Source organism: Saimiri boliviensis, chromosome 8 (assembly GCF_048565385.1).
Source record: "Saimiri boliviensis isolate mSaiBol1 chromosome 8, mSaiBol1.pri, whole genome shotgun sequence".
In the NCBI taxonomy this organism is placed as follows: Eukaryota; Metazoa; Chordata; class Mammalia; order Primates; family Cebidae; genus Saimiri; species Saimiri boliviensis.
The window spans coordinates 465,709-484,689 of NC_133456.1; the positions used below are offsets into that span (position 1 = coordinate 465,709).

General features: G+C 41.0%; 1 protein-coding gene and 1 non-coding gene across 2 annotated transcripts in view; both read right to left on the reverse strand.

Moving 5' to 3' along the window:
- LOC141585304 (uncharacterized) overlaps positions 1-9,985 on the reverse strand; it is a 125,130-nt gene extending 115,145 nt beyond the window's left edge. The window contains exons 1-4 of the mRNA XM_074403517.1: positions 8,270-9,985; positions 7,934-8,107; positions 3,213-3,319; positions 2,019-2,156 (exon numbers count right to left, since the gene is read on the reverse strand). Coding sequence (XP_074259618.1) covers positions 2,019-2,156; positions 3,213-3,319; positions 7,934-8,107; positions 8,270-8,275 — 425 coding nt within the window. The 5' untranslated portion in view covers positions 8,276-9,985. The remainder of the gene's footprint in view (positions 1-2,018; positions 2,157-3,212; positions 3,320-7,933; positions 8,108-8,269) is intronic.
- LOC120363045 (U6 spliceosomal RNA) lies at positions 581-687 on the reverse strand. Its single transcript, XR_005578766.1, has one exon. It is a non-coding gene; the product is annotated as a U6 spliceosomal RNA (small nuclear RNA).
- Positions 9,986-18,981: the final 8,996 nt, after the last annotated feature.

Sequence of the window (18,981 nt, forward strand, 5' to 3'; positions counted from 1 at the left end):
ATTCACTGTGGCTTGTAATAATTCAGGGCATTTAATTAATTTGTAATTATAAATATATATATATACATATATATATGTATGTGTATATATATATATATATATACATATATATACATATATATAATCTCATTAAAAGAGATTACCTAGCTGTCCCCTGTCACTGAGTTCATCAATCACACCAAGGGCAGAACACTAACAGATGTCAAAACCTGGCTTGCACAACTATCACCCCTTCTTTACCTCCTCAAACTCTGAGCCAGCAGATCTGTGCTAGGATACTGGATCTCCATGGTTCTCTCCAACTAACATACAAGACAAAACCCTGCTTTTACTGATTTTCAGTTCCATGATTTCCTTCATGGAACTGCAAGTTTTCCAAGTACATTTCCAAGACATGTACTAACAACATGTAACATCCCATTATTACTCAGCTCTGTTCTCATTTCATAGATCACCAAACATCAATAGTTTTATACTGATAATCACAATTTCAATATTGTGTCACTCCTGTTTTGGTTTGACTCACGCTCCTTCCCTGTAGCTAGTCAACAAATAGTCAAATGACCTTCCAAAGACAATGCAAAATGTGGAACACTTTATGAATTTGTGTGCCATCCCTGGGCAGCAGCCATGCTTATCTGCTCTGTATCGATCTAATTTTAAAATATGTGCTGCTGAAATAAGTACAAAGCCCTGTTTGATACATGGATACTCATGAGTCATGGATGAGGCTTAGCTCTGTTCAATCCAACCCACTTCCTTGAGATTCAGATAATTGTATTGAATGGCTTCCTGTGAGGTAGAATTTTAAAATATATTTAAAACTTGAGGAAGAGATGCAAGTAGCCTGGGAGATTTTCATTATTACAGAGACACATTACTTGCGGGGCCAATTGCTAGTTGGTTCCCACTACTCTGTGGAAAGATAACACGGAACCTTCTGCTATCTGACCAAAGCTGCGGCACACAATGTAAAAAAGCCTGAAGGTACAGATCTGATAGCAAAAGGGAAAGGGAAGCCTGGTCTCTTCCTGCAAAATTATCTGGACACCCCTGACTGCTGACAGCAACCCCAACTTACACTTGTTAGAGAAAGGACAAACAAGGGTCTCAAAGAATCACTTACTGTGAAGGCCTAGGCTAAGTCTGGTTAACAGGTGGGCTCCAAATAAGGTTTTTAGTGTAGGGGGAGTATCAATTGACTCAATATTTGTGTGGGTAAAACTAGGAGGGCTAGCTGCCAGAGCAGGGTGCTGGGAATAATGACTGAGCATAAATACATAAACAAATAAACACTGTAGCTTTGAACTCTCTATATAAATTATCATGAAAACTGAGGAGTCTGAATCAGTACAGGCATCCTGGTGGCACAGGTCAATCATTATCAGATTGCAGGATCAGTTACAGTGGCCACAATACAGCAAGCAAATCCATGGAAACAACAGCATGATGACAGTGGCCTTTTCCCCCTTCTGACTTGCAAAGAAAGATTGCCTTCTTTGGACTTAGGAAACCCCTTAGCATCTTGGAAAATTCAAAGAATGAAGACACAGGAGATAGCCCCAAATGGAACATTTCAAGACCTAATAATTAATTTATAAAGGCAGGCAAGGCATGGTGGCTAGCACTTTGAGAGCCCAAGGCAGGAGAATTACTTGAGCTCAGGAGTTTAAGATCAGCCTGGGCAACACAGTGAGACTTTGTATCTTAAAAAAAAAAAAAAAAAAAAAAAAGGGAAAGAAAAGAAGTCAAAGATGTGGCTCTATTTTTATCCAATGCATGCTAATTATACTTAGAATAAAATGAACAACTTTGAGATATCCAGCGATAAAGCTCTTAAAAGTCCTGAAAAAAATCTTACTGTCTACTTCTAACTAATCTAGCCTTCTGCTTGATTTATGGCTAAAAAGTAGACTAACTCATTGTTATTTCAAACAATCTGAACCAAACTATGAACTCTCACCTAATGTATAAGATGCAGTAATTGCAATTATTTTAAACTTCAATTAAACACTTACATTGTCGAACCACGAGAAATAGCATAATCTTCTGCATCTTTTCCTTGCTTATCTCGAGCAAAGATATTAATCTTTTGCTCAAGAAGGATTTTGACCATATCTGGAGTGCCACGCTCTACAGCAGCCATGAGAATTGTTCTAAAATAACAAAGAAATAAACTCCACTCAAGAACTTTAATAAAGACATTTTTAATCAGCTAGTTTGATACACTTTACCAATATAATATCCTGCCTGTCAGTGTAGCTGTAATAATCATTTACATGGACTAGCATATGTCAATAAGCATCTTGGGTGCTCAAGTGTTCATCTTTGTAAATTATCACCAAGGCTAAAGGAAAGTGACAACAAGAAAGTCTCTTGTCCCAATGGGGTATGACATAATACAAGTTGCTACTGTATAGTCATTTGATGGCCAAGAAACTGTGCTGAGGTCACTTATGTAAAGTAGGCAAAAATTTAGATAAAGATTTCTGCATTGCTTTTCCAGTGTGATATATTGTAATTTAAATCAGCTAGGGGTCAGAGAAGAGCTATCTACAGGCGGAAAACAACAACAACAACAATAATGGCAATACTAGTAGTCATAAACTAAAAGTCCACACTTTAAAAATTAATAAAACTGGCCACGTACAGTGGCTTATGCCTTTAATCCCAGCACTTTGGGAAGCCGAGGTGGGTGGATCACAAGGTCAAGAGATCGAGACCATCCTTGCCAACATGGTGAAACCCTGTCTCTACTAAAAATACAAAAATTGGCTGGGCATGGTGGCCCGTGCCTGTAGTGCCAGCTACTTGGGAGGCTGAGGCAGGAGAATCACTTAAACCCGGGAGGTGGAGGTTGCAGTGAGCTTAGATTGTACCACTGCACTCCAGCCTGGCAACAGAGCGAGACTCTTTCTCAAAATAATAATAATAATATAACAAATACAAAATCATTTAGCTAAAATAAGATTACAGGACCAAAAACATCAGATTACAAATAACGAACACTCTGTAAGAGAAGATGAATTCTACTACATACTGTTCTTTATGTTGCTCAGTCCAAATATTTGCTTTTCTACCTGATTATTTGTGTTGATATTTTTAACTATATGCCAATAATTATGTTAATCTTCTCATTAATACTTCTGACTTGAGTGACTAACACTCTAGAACACTGAGGTTTTTATTAAGAAAAAGAAGAACTACTGTACCGTCCGCAGTTATCAACTGCATGTATATTTGCATTGTATTTTAACAAACATTCCATCGCTCTCTGACAGTGGAAAAATATCGAATAAAAAAGTGGTGTGATTCCATCCTATAAAAAAGCAGAAAGAAATAATTCACAAAATTTTGTTTCTTAACTGAACTGAAAATCTTCTCTAAGATGCTTTGAACTTCAACATACAATATAGAAAAGAAGTAAATGAAAAGCAGCCCCTTCCTTCTCACTGCTCTGTGCTTTCTGATGCACTGTTCTTTGTCTTGCAAACACCCTTCCTCTGCCTCCCTGCATTAACGGTCATCACTGCCAAAACTCACTTCAAACATTTTAACCACTACCAAGAATCCTTGCCTTTATCACAGCACTTAGCATGGTATATTACAATCATTTTGTTGTTTCCCACTGAAATCAAGAGCTTCTTGAGAGCAAGGCATGTATCTTTTGTCTCTCTAGCCCCCAAATCTAAGACACAGTAGCAAACTCTTTAGATTTTTTATATAAATTAGTGATCTAAGTTATTATCCCTAAAGCAGTATTTCTTAAACTATATTCCAAAGAGTATTTACTTTACCAGAAGTATTATACCCCAAGAGAAAGACTCCATGACCATCTGCACTTGAGAAGTATTACAAAACTGTAATTTATGTCCAATAATCAAGAAATCTCTTGAATTTTACCTAATTCCCATTTTACAATACTTTTTGTGGCAAACATTAATAGTTTCAGAGATACAGTTGCCAGAGTTTCCAAATACAGGTGGTGGTTTCCTCTGGGTGGTACAAACTTGCTTGATTTATTTCTATCATGGTGTCAGGATCTCAGATGCCAATGTCAGGCACTCCTGCTCCAAATGGGTCACTAAGAAAATGAGCTCTGAATTAAGAGAGATTGGCATCAGATGCACGTATTTTCCTTATTATTACATAGTCCATGGGGTTTTTTTTCCTAATACAAGAGAATAGATTATTATCTTAACTGTTAGAAAGCTCAGTATGTCCTGTATAAGAGAGATAAGTTTAAAAAGCTTAAAAATAATTATTTAAAGCTCAGTAAGAAATTCTATTCTCAATTATAATGGTAATCTTGGGACCTCAATGCAATTCTACTTTTAAAATCCATTTTTATTGGTTTTCATTTAAATGGCTATTTAAAATTATTTTTTATTTTAGGCAAAATATAAATCAGAAATAAAAATATAATGGCTTATCTGTAAAAGTTCTCATACTGATCCATATGGATTATTTCTATCATAATTAAAGAAAATAAGTCACTTGCATTTTTTTAAGGAAGATTGCTGAGGAGAAAGATGTAATGTCTGTAATATTCATAAACTCTCCAACCACAGCCAGGAATACCCTAAAAAAGTTTCCAGGTTCATCCAGGAATGCAATAAAAAAAAAAAAAAGTTTCCAGGCATTCTTATGGGCAGATGATTATTTGTGGTTCATATAAAGAAAAAGAGTTTTAAAAATTGTAAATTCTAAATTCTAAAATTCAACCCCATAACTGAGGGATTTATATAATCTATAGACTACCTATTACAACCAAATACATGCTGACTTAAAAACCCTGACATCTTTATCAAAATATACTATGGCATAGGAGTTGTAAACTCAAATATTAACAAGGACTCAGGAAGGTTACTTATGTAAGGGAAGAACTGAGGTGGGCACAGTCACAGACTAGAGACTACATGCCTTCTATAAAGGGGCAACCTCTGCACAGCAGACCAAACATGATAGAAACTCAGTGGACACCAGATTTGATTTTTTAAGACAAGTCTGAAGTCCAGATTTCTGCATGAGTCTTCTAAATTTTACATATTGACTCAATTTGTAGAGACAAACAAACAAATCTGTGCACCACATTAGAATATAGCCCTTGTGTTTTTATATTTGATATGAATGTGTTCATAAATGGTTGTGTATAATTTAAGTTTTTGCATGTAAAACATTTTATTTATCTAGTATCATATAGGGTCCATCCTCCCACAGACCCCAGCTGCACGGTGGATGAATAAATGCAGTCAGATATAAATTTCCAGTGAATGAGTGAGCTAAGGAGTCATGAGCCACTCACAGAGAGAGATCACAGCTACATGACCCTGACTAGTTCACCCTCTCCCCATTTATTCAGTACAGGTTTAATAACAGAAGCTCTAAGTTAACACTACAAGTTCAGCTCTAAGTACAGAAAGATTAAGGGCCAGGTTCTGAGCCCAGAGCAAAGACCATTAGAGGGTAATCTCCCCGGTCAACTTCCCCCCAAGAGGGCCATTTGGCTCAAAGGTTAATTTTAAGACCACATAAGTAAACAAGTTATTCAGATAAACTCCCCCACATAGCCTAGCCATTTGTTTTCCTTATTAACTAAAGGTAAAGGGGATTTAGGCTGCCTTCAGCTGAAATGTCTACTAAAACTATGAAAATTTCTTGGCCCTCCAAGAAGGTTTTTGACTGTATTCTATAAATTTCTCTAATATTTTTTGGAATATTTTTTGCCACTGCCCTGAGTGAATGTTTTTTTTTTTGTTTTTTTTTGGTTTTTTTTGTTTTTTTTTTTAGATGGAGTTTCGCTCTTGTTACCCAGGCTGGAGTGCAATGGCGCGATCTCGGCTCACCGCAACCTCCACCTCCTGGGTTCAGGCAATTCTCCTGCCTCAGCCTCCTGAGTAGCTGGGATTACAGGCACACACCACCATGCCCAGCTAATTTTTTTGTATTTTTAGTAGAGACGGGGTTTCACCATGTTGACCAGGATGGTCGTGATCTCAACCTCGTGATCCACCCGCCTCGGCCTCCCAAAGTGCTGGGATTACAGGCTTGAGCCACCGTGCCCGGCCCGAGTGAATGTTTTAATATGTTAAAACATATTAAAACAGTATGTTTTACCAAAGAACCAAGCCCTCATAAATAATAAAAATTGCTAAAAAGACTCATTAATACCTGCTTCCAGAATTTTTCCAACATTTATTCACTCAAAATCTATTTGTATAGAATTTTCCCAGATTGTTAACCAAATGGATAATTAGTTCACAGGACTGCTAAAAGTAAGTTATTGAAAGAATTCCTATCTGTATTCTTATTAACTTTATAAATTTCATTGTTTAAAACTGACATCCTGATTATGCTAAAGCTCTATAAATTTAACAGATATACTGAGATAGTTCATCATACATCTTCAACTGAAAAAAAATGTTTAGGATTTGCTGCTATTCTAATTGAGAAAACCCAACTTGTAATGAACATATGTTGACACATAATCACCTGCATGGTGACAAAGGCACATAAATCATGAAAGGGTCAGCCTCTATTTATTGAAATATCACCCATGAGCAAATTTCTAAAGACTCTCTGAATGGCAGTGAATTATTAATGGTGGATTTCGAAAGTGTATCCGAACCTTGAGGTTTTTTTGTTTGTTTATTGCTGTTATTATTGTTAGAGACAAGAGTTTCACTATGTTGCTCAAGCCAGACTAAAACTATTATGCTCAAGCTTGGACTACAGAAACATGCCACTGTGCTCAACTTCAAGAAAACATTTTTTGGCACTTTCAGGGCTTATTAGATCCATTACATCAAAACCTTCAGGGGAAAGCCTACAATTTTAGACTTTTAACAAAATTTCCTCAGGTCACTATAATGCACAGTTCTGAGAATTTGTGCAGCAGACAATCACTTCAGTCTCATCTCTCACCCACATGGCTAATTCCCTTTATCAGTTGGAGATGTGGCCAAAAAGAGAAAAGAGTAAGAGACAGAGTCATTTATTAAAACTCCAGTTAATTTTCCTGGGTATGGGTATAACAGGGACAAGTAAACTCAAAACCCAACTTGATTTTGCTATTTATAAGCTCCTTATCTCCCACCTTCCCACCAAGACATTCTAGATTTGAGAGGAGGCTTTAGACTCTCATCTAAGTGGCTGTTTCTGCCAGGATGGGTAATAAGTCAGTTAATAATTTGTTCCACATTCTGCAGAAGTGTTTCTCACTTTGTCACCACGTATTCACTGCCAATCTGGTTTCCTCACAGCCTCCTAAAATTAATCTCTAGGCAAGTTTCAACTCACTCTCTTTTTCAAACAGAAAATTATTAGGCCCAAAGTTAAAGAGCACTTGTCTCAACACATAAACTGGAAGAACAACAAACTGAACAAACAAACAAACAAACAAACAAACCTCTTCTTGGCATTTTTCCCTCACTACGTAGTTTCCAAGTGACTTGAATATTTCTGATTGCTATCCCTTTCCCTATCCATATTTCCCTCTTAAGACTTGCCATTCATTGAGAGATAATACATCAGTTTTTTAGAAAATCAGCAGCAGCAGCAAGATGTCTATTTATTGTAAGTTGCTTTAGTTTTGTTTGAGTTTTAAGATAAAGCTTATTTCCAGGGCATATTTTTTTTCCTGTGCTGTTTTACACTAATTGGGAAAAAAAAATCATAACCCTGCATAGAAAAAAATTGAAAAGGTTTTACTTTTAACAAAATTCACAAGTATTTTCCAAAGGGCATTTTAAAAAGATGTGCCCTTTAACGCTTCTTTAAATGTATCCATATTTAAAATAAAGTCTTAGACAATTAAGTCATTTCAAGATAACTTAATTTGCATTTGTATTCAGCTTCCAAATATGAAAAATTGACCCTTACCTATGGCAATGTCAAAAGAAATCTTTTGAAAAGAAAGTTGATTGATCTCTACCTGGTCTGATGCTTCAATATCTGCACGATAGGAAAGCAGTATCTCTATCAGTGATGTACTGTTCCGCACCACAGCAAAAAAGAGAGTATTGTGATTGAACATATCCCGAAGATTTGGATTGGCATTGTGCTCCAGAAGAATACTGGCACAAGTAGGATGCTGGCAATTCACAGCCTGTCCAAATTGGATCAAGAAATAAATTATAAGTTTTAAGAATTCAAAATACACATTCCACAGGTTTCACCAACTAGTTATACTTAAACGAGATAAATTTACTTTAATTCTACATATGTAAATCAAATCCATGTCATGCTGAAAGAGTTGGCTACTATATACCAGCATCAAAGGTGTCCTGTTTCCACTGTCACGGCTGTCAATCTTGCAATTTCTGTTTAGCAGAAGAGTGACCACTTCTACATAACCACGTTCACAGGCCCAATGTAGGGGAGTTCTATGAGAGTAAGAGGACTTTTTAGGAAATTGTAGTGCTATATCTCAAAACATACAAGCATTCAATTGTAAACATTTGATAACATGCTTTTCCTCTGTTTTCAAAACAAATAATTTTTTTAAGAAAGTACAATGCTTATTAACTCTTATTGCTCACTACCTTGATGAAATCAGCAGCCTATTTGAATAGAAAAAGCTCAGTCTTTGGATTCAGTTCAACTAGGGCTTGAGTCCCAATTTAATCTCTGTCACTTATGAACTATTGCTTTGCCTTTCTGTGCCTCAACTTTCTCATTAATCAAGTAAAGATGACAATAGTAGCTATCACAGTTGTGATGCTTAAATGATAGACTAGGTAAAGTATTTGGAATAGTTACTACAACAACTCAATAATTGTTAGATTTTTGTTTTGTGAGACAAGATCTCACTCTTTTGCCCAGGCTGAAGAGCAATGGTGTAATCATACCTCACTGTAGCCTAGAACTCCTGGGCTCAAGTGATCCTCCATCCCCAGCCTCCTGAGTAGCTGGGACTACAGATGTGCACCAGCATGCCCAGCTATTCATTTTAAAATGTTGGTAGAATAAGACTCACCTTGTTGCCCAGGCTGGTCTCAAACTCCTGGCATCAAGTGATTCTCCCACCTCAGCCTCCCAAAGTTCTGGGATTACAGGTGTGAGCCACTACATCCAGCCAGATATTATAATTATCACTATTAGTGCTACTTAACAAAAACATTTGAATTAAGTAAAATGATACAATTATACCTACTTTGCAGGATGACTTAAAGAGTAGGTCACATTTTAACACCTCTGACATTGGAATGCTGCTTATAATTCATTGTTTATTACAACTATAATTGGTAGCATTTTAAAAATTATTATATTGATATATACAACAATGGGGCATCACACAATCCATGAGATCTTACACTAAGTAGAATATGATATACTCAGCAGGTCTAAGGCATTTCTAAGCATAGAACTAGCATTTAAATACATTTTAGTTCTTAAAGGTACTATGGGGAAAGAGCCCTGAAACAACAATAATACATTTTTTAAACTAATTATTTGATTCTCAAACAATGTGAAGTCAAAAAAAAAACCTCATAATTTAAATGAATATGTATAGCTCCTGTTATTCAATACTTATTTTTACAAAATATATGCAAATAAGACCTCCCAATGATTAATACTAGTATTTAAGACTGATAAACTTTCAAAAGGGCAGTTAAAGGTTATCTTCTGCTATTTTCTAACTTCAGAAATGCTTTTGTTTGAAAGGTGAGACGAAGTTCCAATGAGATTATTTCCTAATATTCCCATTTTAAATATCTCAGCTTGTGCCGGCAGGGCAGGTAAACATGAAGTTTTTAAAAATGGAAGGGTCTTGAGGAATAGTAGAATGTTACATACAGGTACTCTGCTACATAACAGGCACTCAAGTTATGTTTGATGAATAAGCTAAATGAAAGAATGGATAAATACAGTTGATGAGTTCAGTATTTTTAAGTTAACTCCTATAAAACAGTATTTTTTACAATAGTAGTTGTATTTGTTATTTTTAAAGGATACAATTAAAATGAAATGATTAATCTATCATTGTTTGCATAAATTGAATGAAACTACATATAAGTAAAACATATGTACAAAATAAAATATATACATAATAACATTTGGAAACACAGATAAAAACATACCCTTTTTATTTCTGAAGAGGCTAAAAATTTAAAGAAGATAACAACACACACAATAATAATGATGTTAAAAAATAGAAAGTGAGAAATTATTTTTATCTGTGCAAGATTCATATTTCTCTCTTCCCAGAGATTATTCCATTAATAATAAACATTTACTCTAAATTTTGTACATATTCAATGCAACATCATGGATAAGGAAAAAGATAAAAAACTTTGCTTAATATGCAAATGATCAGAAACCACAAATTTGATGATACTTTGGAAATATTTTTGGTAAAACAAGACCATAGTATGTTTGTGTGTATGTATAATCAAACTATTTTTTTTTAATCACTGGCTACAAGAGAATACATCTTTGCACATCAACGTACTTCTATATCTATTGTCACCTTCAATGGTCACATATTATTCCATCCTATGGATTCAACTGAATTTATTTATAGAATCCATTCTATGGGTTCTTTATAAAGTAAGTGCTGTGAAAAATAAAATGCATGCATCTCTATTTCCAAAGAGTATTTTAGTATAATGGAGTTGAAAGGGCATACACATTTTTAAAATGTAGTACTTACCACCAAATTATCTATGTGAAAAGTCATCAGCAACTTGAACTTTAAGCAACAGTATAAAACATTCTCACATATATTGTGGTTAGAAAACAGTTTCATTCCTCTTTTAAATTCTTTTTTTTTTTTTTTTTCTTTTGAGACGGAGTTTCGCTCTTGTTACCCAGGCTGGAGTGCAATGGTGCGATCTCGGCTCACCACAACCTCCACCTCCCGGGTTCAAGCAATTCTCCTGCCTCAGCTTCCTGAGTAGCTGGGATTACAGGCACGCGCCACCATGCCCAGCTAATTTTTTGTACTTTTAGTAGAGACGGGGTTTCACCATGTTGACCAGGATGGTCTCAATCTCTTGACCTCGTGATCCACCCACCTCGGCCTCCCAAAGTGCTGGGATTACAGGCTTGAGCCACCGGGCCCGGCCTCCTCTTTTAAATTCTTATACCAGAAATGAAAAGGATGTTTTTCTGGGTACATAAATTGTGCATCTGCAAATAAGTACCTTGACCACTTTTAGAGTTTTTGATTATTTGATTTGAAAGAATTCCCTGTAAAATGAAGATGCATTTTTCATCTAATGTGTATACATACATATAACTTTTCATCTAATATATACATATAACTGATACATCTGTAATATGTGATACATATCAGTAATATGTATATCATATGATCCATAATAAAGAATATAGGCCGGGCACAGGGGCTCACACCTGTAATCCCAGAATTTTGGGAGGCTGAGGCAGCAGATCACTTGAGGTCAGGAGTTTGAGACCAGCCTGGCCAACATGATGAAACCCATCTCTACTAAAAATACAAAAATTAGCTGTGTGTGCTCACACATGCCTGTAATCCCAGCTACTTGGGAGGCTGAGGTGGAAGAATTGCTTAACCCCAGAAGGCAGAGGTTGCAGTGAGCAAGATTGTGCCATTGCACTCCACCTTGGGCAAAGAAGTGGCAATCCATCTCAAAAAATAATAATAATATAAATTCCTTGTAAAATAAAAACATACTTTTCATCTGAATATATATATATATAATATAGTAAATATTTTTCAAGTACGTTCTCTTTTATTTTTTTTTCCTGAAACACAGTTTTAATTTTTAGTTTGCTAAATTAACCTTCAGAATGCCTGTTTGTGAGGTCATTTTTAGGAAGGCCTTTGACAACATAAAATGTGCCCGTAAAATAAGCATTTGTGTTTTCTTTTGGTGCTTTTCTCATTTGCATATGTAGAAATTCCAATCTGTATTCCATCAGAAACTCACGTTTGTGACATAAAATTTCATTAGTTTTGGTTCAAACAGCAGGCATTTGTTTCATTAATAATTCATCCTTTCCTACTCATAACTGTTAACATTATCAATTATTACATATATCTTACATAATTTTAGTATTTCTAGATTTCCTATTCTGTTTCATGCATTTATCTGTCTTTTCAGCTGTTAGTAAACAATTAATTTTGAAAATTAATAGCACATTTTGATATCTAGAGGAGGTACTGTTTTTCCACTTCATTATACAATTTTTTTAAATGTCATCACAATAGTAAAAGACAGCAGGTGTCATGTAGAAATGTTAAGACCTTGATATTTTCATTCAGTTTATGTTAAATTGGTAAACATCGTAAGAGCTCACAGTTTGAGAAAAAAAGTGTCTTCCCACTCAAGAACACAGAACCCACGTACCACTTCCAAGTTTCCCTTTAAGGACCTTCAGTAAAGAACCTGTCTCCACAGGTGGGTACGGATGTAAAACTGAGAGTTTTATCTGAGAATGAGTCATGGTATTTTTGATAGGGGAATGAGTTCTCTCATTAGGCACCTACTATAATGTATATAACACCACGTTTTTTGTTTGTGTTTTTTGGGAGGGTGAAAAAATGTAATTTATTGAAACTCAACTCAAAAAATACAAGATGCTGTAGTGTACAATATATTACACAAAGCACCCTCAGGTGCACATTCAAGTCAAGTAAGAACTCCACGTCCCTTTCCCTAGCCCTGCCACGCTGTGTCCTTAGTATATATGTATATATCTTAATGGTTACCTGTGAATAACTAAGATCACCTATGAATAACTACTATAGATATATCTCTAGCTATTTTCTTCTTCATTATTTATATGGGAACAGGCTGAGGCTTCTGGCTTCTGCCTCAGCACTTGTGGGGTCTCCAACCCACACTCCTCATACACTTCACTTTGTCAGTTAAATCACTCAAATTCTCCATCAGCTGCTCCCGCCAGGGAGTGATGCGGGTTGGAAAGCAGCTGAGGTTCTGTCTGGCTCCGCCGCTGGGAGGGTGCCTGCGGGGAAGCCGGGCCTGGGGACTCCCTCCCATCCCGGGCTGAGTCCCGGCTACCTTCCGTGATGGTCCGGGGCGTCCAGGTTTTCGCTGCTGAGTTCCAGGAAGCGCTCCACCTCAGCGACGTTGCCCCGGGCAGCCGCCTCGTGGATGTTGGCCGGTACATCCACCTCGTCCTCCTGGCGCTTGTGGCGCCAGAAGCCAAACAACTTCTTCATGGTGGTGACTTCTCAGACCCCCAACCACTGGCTTCTGAGCCGGGGCAGCTCCCTGTCACCTCGTCACCGCCCCCACACCGCAGACCCCGCCCCAAATCCCCGATCCAACCCAGATCCCCGATCCAACTCCCAATCCGCAATCCCAAATCTGAGATCTAGCTCAGAATCCGCGATCCAGCTCGGTCCACCACAGCCTTTCAGCAGCGACACTCGCAGCCTCCGACCTCCCAGACCGAGTGAGCCTCACAAAGCCCTTGGGCGCGCGCCTGCATCGCGGTGGCCCTTGGGTGCGCGCCTGCATCGCTGTGGCCGTTGGGCGCGCGCCTGCATCGCGGTGGCCGTTGGGCTCCCGGAAGCCGCTCCCAGGCAGGTGGCGCGCGACAGCAGGTCGCCTGCTGGGCTCACGGGTTCTCCTGGGCTCGCCCCCGCTGGGCTCACGGGTTCTCCTGGGCTCGCCCGGGCGGCCCCAGGATCTCAGGTGCAGGATCGCAGGTGCAGGGTCACAGGTGCAGGATCTCAGGTGCAGGGTCGCAGGAGCAGGGTCGCAGGTGCAGGATCTCAGGTGCAGGATCTCAGGTGCAGGATCGCAGGTGCAGGATCTCAGGTGCAGGGTCGAAGATGCAGGGTCGGAGGTGCAGGATCTCAGGTGCAGGATCGCAGGTGCAGGGTCGCAGGAGCAGGGTCGCAGGTGCAGGGTCGCAGGTGCAGGATCTCAGGTGCAGGATCGCAGGTGCAGGATATCAGGTGCAGGGTCGCAGGTGCAGGGTCGCAGGTGCAGGGTCGCAGGTGCAGGGTCACAGGTGCACGGTCACAGGTGCAGGGTCGCAGGTTCAGGATCACAGGTGCAGGATCTCAGGTGTCCAGGGTTGCCACTGCTGCTAACCCATGCTATGTGCAAGCTGCTAGGCAGTTGATTCCATATCACAGAGTTCTAACAATGAATTCTTTTTAATTTCTATTTTTATTTGATTCAGGGGTACATGGACATGTTTGGTTTGGGGTATGCTTGAAACTGTCACCCAGGTAGTGAGCATAATACCCAATAGGTAGGTTTTCTTGCCTTTCTTTCTCCCTCCCTCCTTCTGGTATTCCCAGTGTTTGTAGTTTCCATCTTTATGTCCATGAATATCCAATGTTTAGCTTCCACTCACAAGTAAGAATACACAGTATTTATTTTTCTGATTCTGCATTAATTCTCTTAGGATAATGACCTCCAGCTACATCCATGCTGCTGCAAGAGACCGGATGTTGTTCTTCATGGCTGTATTGTATTCCATGCTGTATCTGTACATTTTCTTCATCCAATTTGCCTTGTATGAGCACCTAGGCTGATTGCATATCTTTGCTATTGTGAATAATGCTGCAATGTACATGCAAGTGCATGTGTCTTTTTGGTAGAATTATGTCTTTTCCTTTGGGTAGACACCCAGTAATGGGATTGTAGGTAGTTCTAACTAAAACCTGTAATTCTCTTTTCAGTTCTTTGATAAGCCTCCAAACTTCTCCCCACAGTGAATGAACCAATTGATGTTCCCACCAACAGTGTATAAACATTCTCTCTTCTCTGCAGCCTCACCAACATCCGTTATTTTTTGATGTCTCAATAGCCATTCCAGGCCAGGCATGGTGGCTCACACCTGTAATCCCAGCACTTTGGGAGGCCCAGGCGGGTGGATCACAAGGTCAGGAGTTCAAGATCAGCCTGGCCAACATGGTGAAACCCTGTCTCTACTAAAAATACAAAAATTACCCAGGCACGGTGGCAGGCACTTGTAATTCTTGCTACTCAGGAGGCCGAGACAGGAGAATCGCTTGAACCTGGGAGGCAGAGGTTCAAGCAATTCTCCTGTCTCAGCCGAGATCTCAGATCGGTGGCCTGATCTCAGAGCCGAGATCGAGCCACTGCAGTCTAGCCTGGGTGACACAGCAAGACTCCATCTCAAAAAAAAAAAAAAAAAAAAAAAAAAAAAAATAGCCATCTTGGCGTGAGATGGTATCTCATTGTGGTTTTCATATCTATCTTGAAATATTCAAATAAATTCTCATTCCCTTTAATTTCCCTTGTGCACTATCGATTACTGTAACTTATTCCTTCTATCTAGACCTTCTTATCTTTCATTCATTCTTTTGGTAAATTATTTTATTTAATTCTGAGATAGTCTCTCTCTTTCTGCCAGGCTGCAGTGCAGTGACATGATCTTGACTCACCGCAACCTCCACCTCCCGGGCGCAGGCAATTCTCCTGCCTCAGCCTCCCGAGTAGCTGGGATTACAGGCATGCATCACCATTCCTAGCCTACTTTTTTATTTTATTAGAGATGGGGTTTCACCATGTTGTCCAGGCAGGTCTCGAACTTTTGGTGTCAAGCAATCCACCCACCTCAGCCTCTCAAAGTGCTGAGATGAGCCACAGCACCCGGCCATTTATTTTAACATTCATTTATTCTATAAATAACTACTGCATGGTTGTCAAATACCCAGCAGGGTTCAAGGCTCTGGGGAAACTGCAATGAGCAAAACAAAGTTCCTGATCTCTTACTGCAGGTGTCCCCAAACTACGGCCCGGCCCGCGGGCAGCATGTGGCCCCCTGAGGCCATTTATCCGGCCCCCCGCCACACTTCAGGAAGGGGCACCTCTTTCATTGGTGGTCAGTGAGAGGAGCACAGTATGTAGCAGCCCTCCAACAGTCTGAGGGACAGTGAACTGGCCCCCTGTGTAAAAAGTTTGAGGACGCCTGTCTTAATGGATCCATCATTCTAATGAGGGGGAAAGAGACAGGCCATCCATAAACAAACCATTAACACTGACAGCACATCAAGTGGAGAGTGCTATGAAGAATAAACACTAAAGCAGGTGCAGCCAGGTGTGGTGGCTCACACCTGTAATCCCAGCACTTTGGGAGGCTAAGGTGGATGGATCCCTTGAGGTTAGGAGTTCAAGACCAGCCTGGCCAACATGGTGAAATGCCATCTCTACTAAAAGTACAAAAAAAAAAAAAAATGACCCAGGAGTGGTGGTACCTGCCTGTAATCCTAGCTACTCAGGAGGCTAAGGTGGGAGGATTGTTTGAACTTGGGAGGTGGAGGTTGCATGAGCTGACATTGCGTCACTGCACTCCAGCCTGGGGAACAGAGCAAGACTCTCTTCCAAAATAAAAAAGTAAAGAGAAATCAGGTGCAGGTGTAGAGTGCACTAGCACGAGCAGGGGTACTGTGACGGTGGAGAAGGTGGTCAGGAAAGGCCTCTCTGTGAAGGTGATAGACATGAGGGCTGAGCCTGGGGACTCCTGGGGAGAGCAGCGGGAGGGCTCTATGTCTTGGTCCCATTTATGGTCCTTTTGTTCAGTTTTGTTTTGTTTTTGAGACAAAGTCTTGCTGTGTCACCCAGGCTGGAGTGAAGTGGCACAATCTCAGCTCACTGCAATCTCCACCACCCGGGTTCAAGCCACCTCAGCCTCCCAAAGAGCTGGGATGGCAGGCATGAGTCACTGCATCTGGCCTATGCATCGACATGTTCAAATTATTCTGAAAGCTGTGCTTCAGGAAGAGTGTTCTGACAGCCGTCGGAAATAAATGACAGAATGGCAGGACAAGGATCACGTCAGTGACAGGGTGGCTGTGGACAACTGCTGGCCAGCAGCAGGAAAGCCACTCAGACCCTGGATTCTACCTCTGCAGCCCACCTGCACCTGAACCCTCCTCCCCACATCGGTAAAAGCCTGGAACTCTCAGAACAGCAGACCTCACCAGCCATGGAACTTGATAGTCCTCAAGTTCCTGAGGATGGAGCTGGTGAGCCGGGCCCTCAAGTCCTTCTGCCTCATTTGCTCTCCTGGGATTGGAGGGCAGAGAGAGATGAAGATACGGCTGGTCCAGAATTCTCCCCTGCACCCTGACCGTCACCCTGCAGCAAATCCCACTGATCTCACCAAGTGTGTCCCAAAGCTGCCTACCTCTCTGCATCTCTGACCCTCAGTCCTGATCCATCCACCATCAACCTGTGTCTGGACTCCTGCAGGAGCTGACCCAGGAGCATTTTCCCAGGGAGGCAGCTTCTGAAGCCCAGAGAACAGAGGCTGCCCCTGAGCCCACCTGTGGATGGCACTATCGGAAAGGCTACCTGGAGGTGAGTAATGCCTGAGCTACATCTTTTTTTCTTCCTTTCACATTTTTGGTGGGGTTTGGGGGGGGGGTGGTCTCACTATGTTGCTCTGGCTGGCCTCAAGCTCTTGAGCTCAAGTGATCCTCTGCCCTAGGCCTCCTAAAGCGCTGGGATTACAGCCTGAGCTACACATTAAATGACCAGGAGGTGGGTGCCGGGCAGGCAGAGGATGGGGCTGGGAAGAGGGAGGGGAGGCTTTGAGACAGGGAACAGCATGACTCGGAGGACACAGTGCGGCCAGAGGAGTGTGTGGGCAGGGTCACTTGGCACTTTCGGGTCAGGCAGGAATTTGTTTGGGGTCTCCCGTGCTTCACTGGGTGAGGGGGGCATCACCAGAAGGCAGCTGCCTGGAGAAGGATTTTTTATTTTTTGAGATGGAGTCTTGCTCTTACCAGGCTGGAGTGTAGTGATGCAATCTCAGCTCACTGCAACCTCCGCCTCCTGTGTTCAAGCGGTTCTCCTGCCCGAGATTCTGGAGTAGCTGAGATGATAGGTGCCTGCCACCATGCTTAGATAATCTTTGTAGTTTTTAATAGAAATAGCATTTTGCCATGTTGGCCAGGCTGCTTTTGAACTCCTGATCTCAGGTGATCCGCCTGCCTCCACCTCCCAAAGTGCTGGGATTACAGGTGTGAGCCACCATGCCTGAAGGAGGCCACGCAGGAGGCTGGAGAAACAGTCCAAGTGACAGATGGACATTGGGACAGCTGGGCACAGAGAGGAAATAAACTCCTTCCCTTCATGCCCCTTGCCTCCCTCCCTCTCTCCCGCCTTTCTTTCCTTTCTTCCCTACTCCTTTCTTCTGCTCTCCCGCCCTTTCTTTCTTCCCTTTTTTCCTTTCCTCCCTCCCCCCTCTCTTCCTTCTCTCCCTCATTCCTTCTCTTCCTCCTTCAACTCTTTCCTTCCCTCCATCTGTCCTCCCCTTTCCTATGTGTCCTTGCCTCCCTCCTCTTCACTCCTCCCCTCCTCTCCTTTCTCCCCTCCCTCCTTTCTTCCCTTCATCTCTCCCTCCCTTCTCTCCACCCTCCTATCTTCTGTGGTTCTCAAACACTGACCCGGCACCTTCTGCATGCGGAGCACTAACTAGATACTGAGTCTGCCACAGGGAGTGGCCCGTGCTGCTGTGGAGCTTCCAGTCTAAGGAGAGCGAGGCCATCGGCCCCTGCCAGGAGCCTCCTGCAGGGCCCTTTAGGAAGTGCGAAGTGCTGGGGAAAAGCAAAAACAAACCCAGGACAGGCCAAGGAAGGGAGCTGCTGGGAGGAGAGGGATGGGCGGGCCATGTCCTTGCTGGATGGTAAACCGCCCACAGCAGGGATCGGAAAAACACTCAAAGGAATCTGACAGAAGATTAGCATCTCTCTCTGGGAGAAACAATGGTTCAATAAACTGTAGCAACCCCAGTATCCACACCTCCTTCACCAGGATCTCATGGTGATGTTAGGAGCTGTCTACCAAGAGGCAGGAAAAGTGCACAGGGAAAGTGACACAGTGCATTATCTGCGGGTATCTTGGTCTTCTCTGATTTTTTTTTTTTTTTTTTTTTTTTTTTTTTTTTTTTTTTGAAGTGGAGTCTTGCAATGTCCCTCAGGCTGGAATGCAGTGGTGTAATCTCATCTAACTGTAACTTACACCTCCCAGGTTCAAGTGA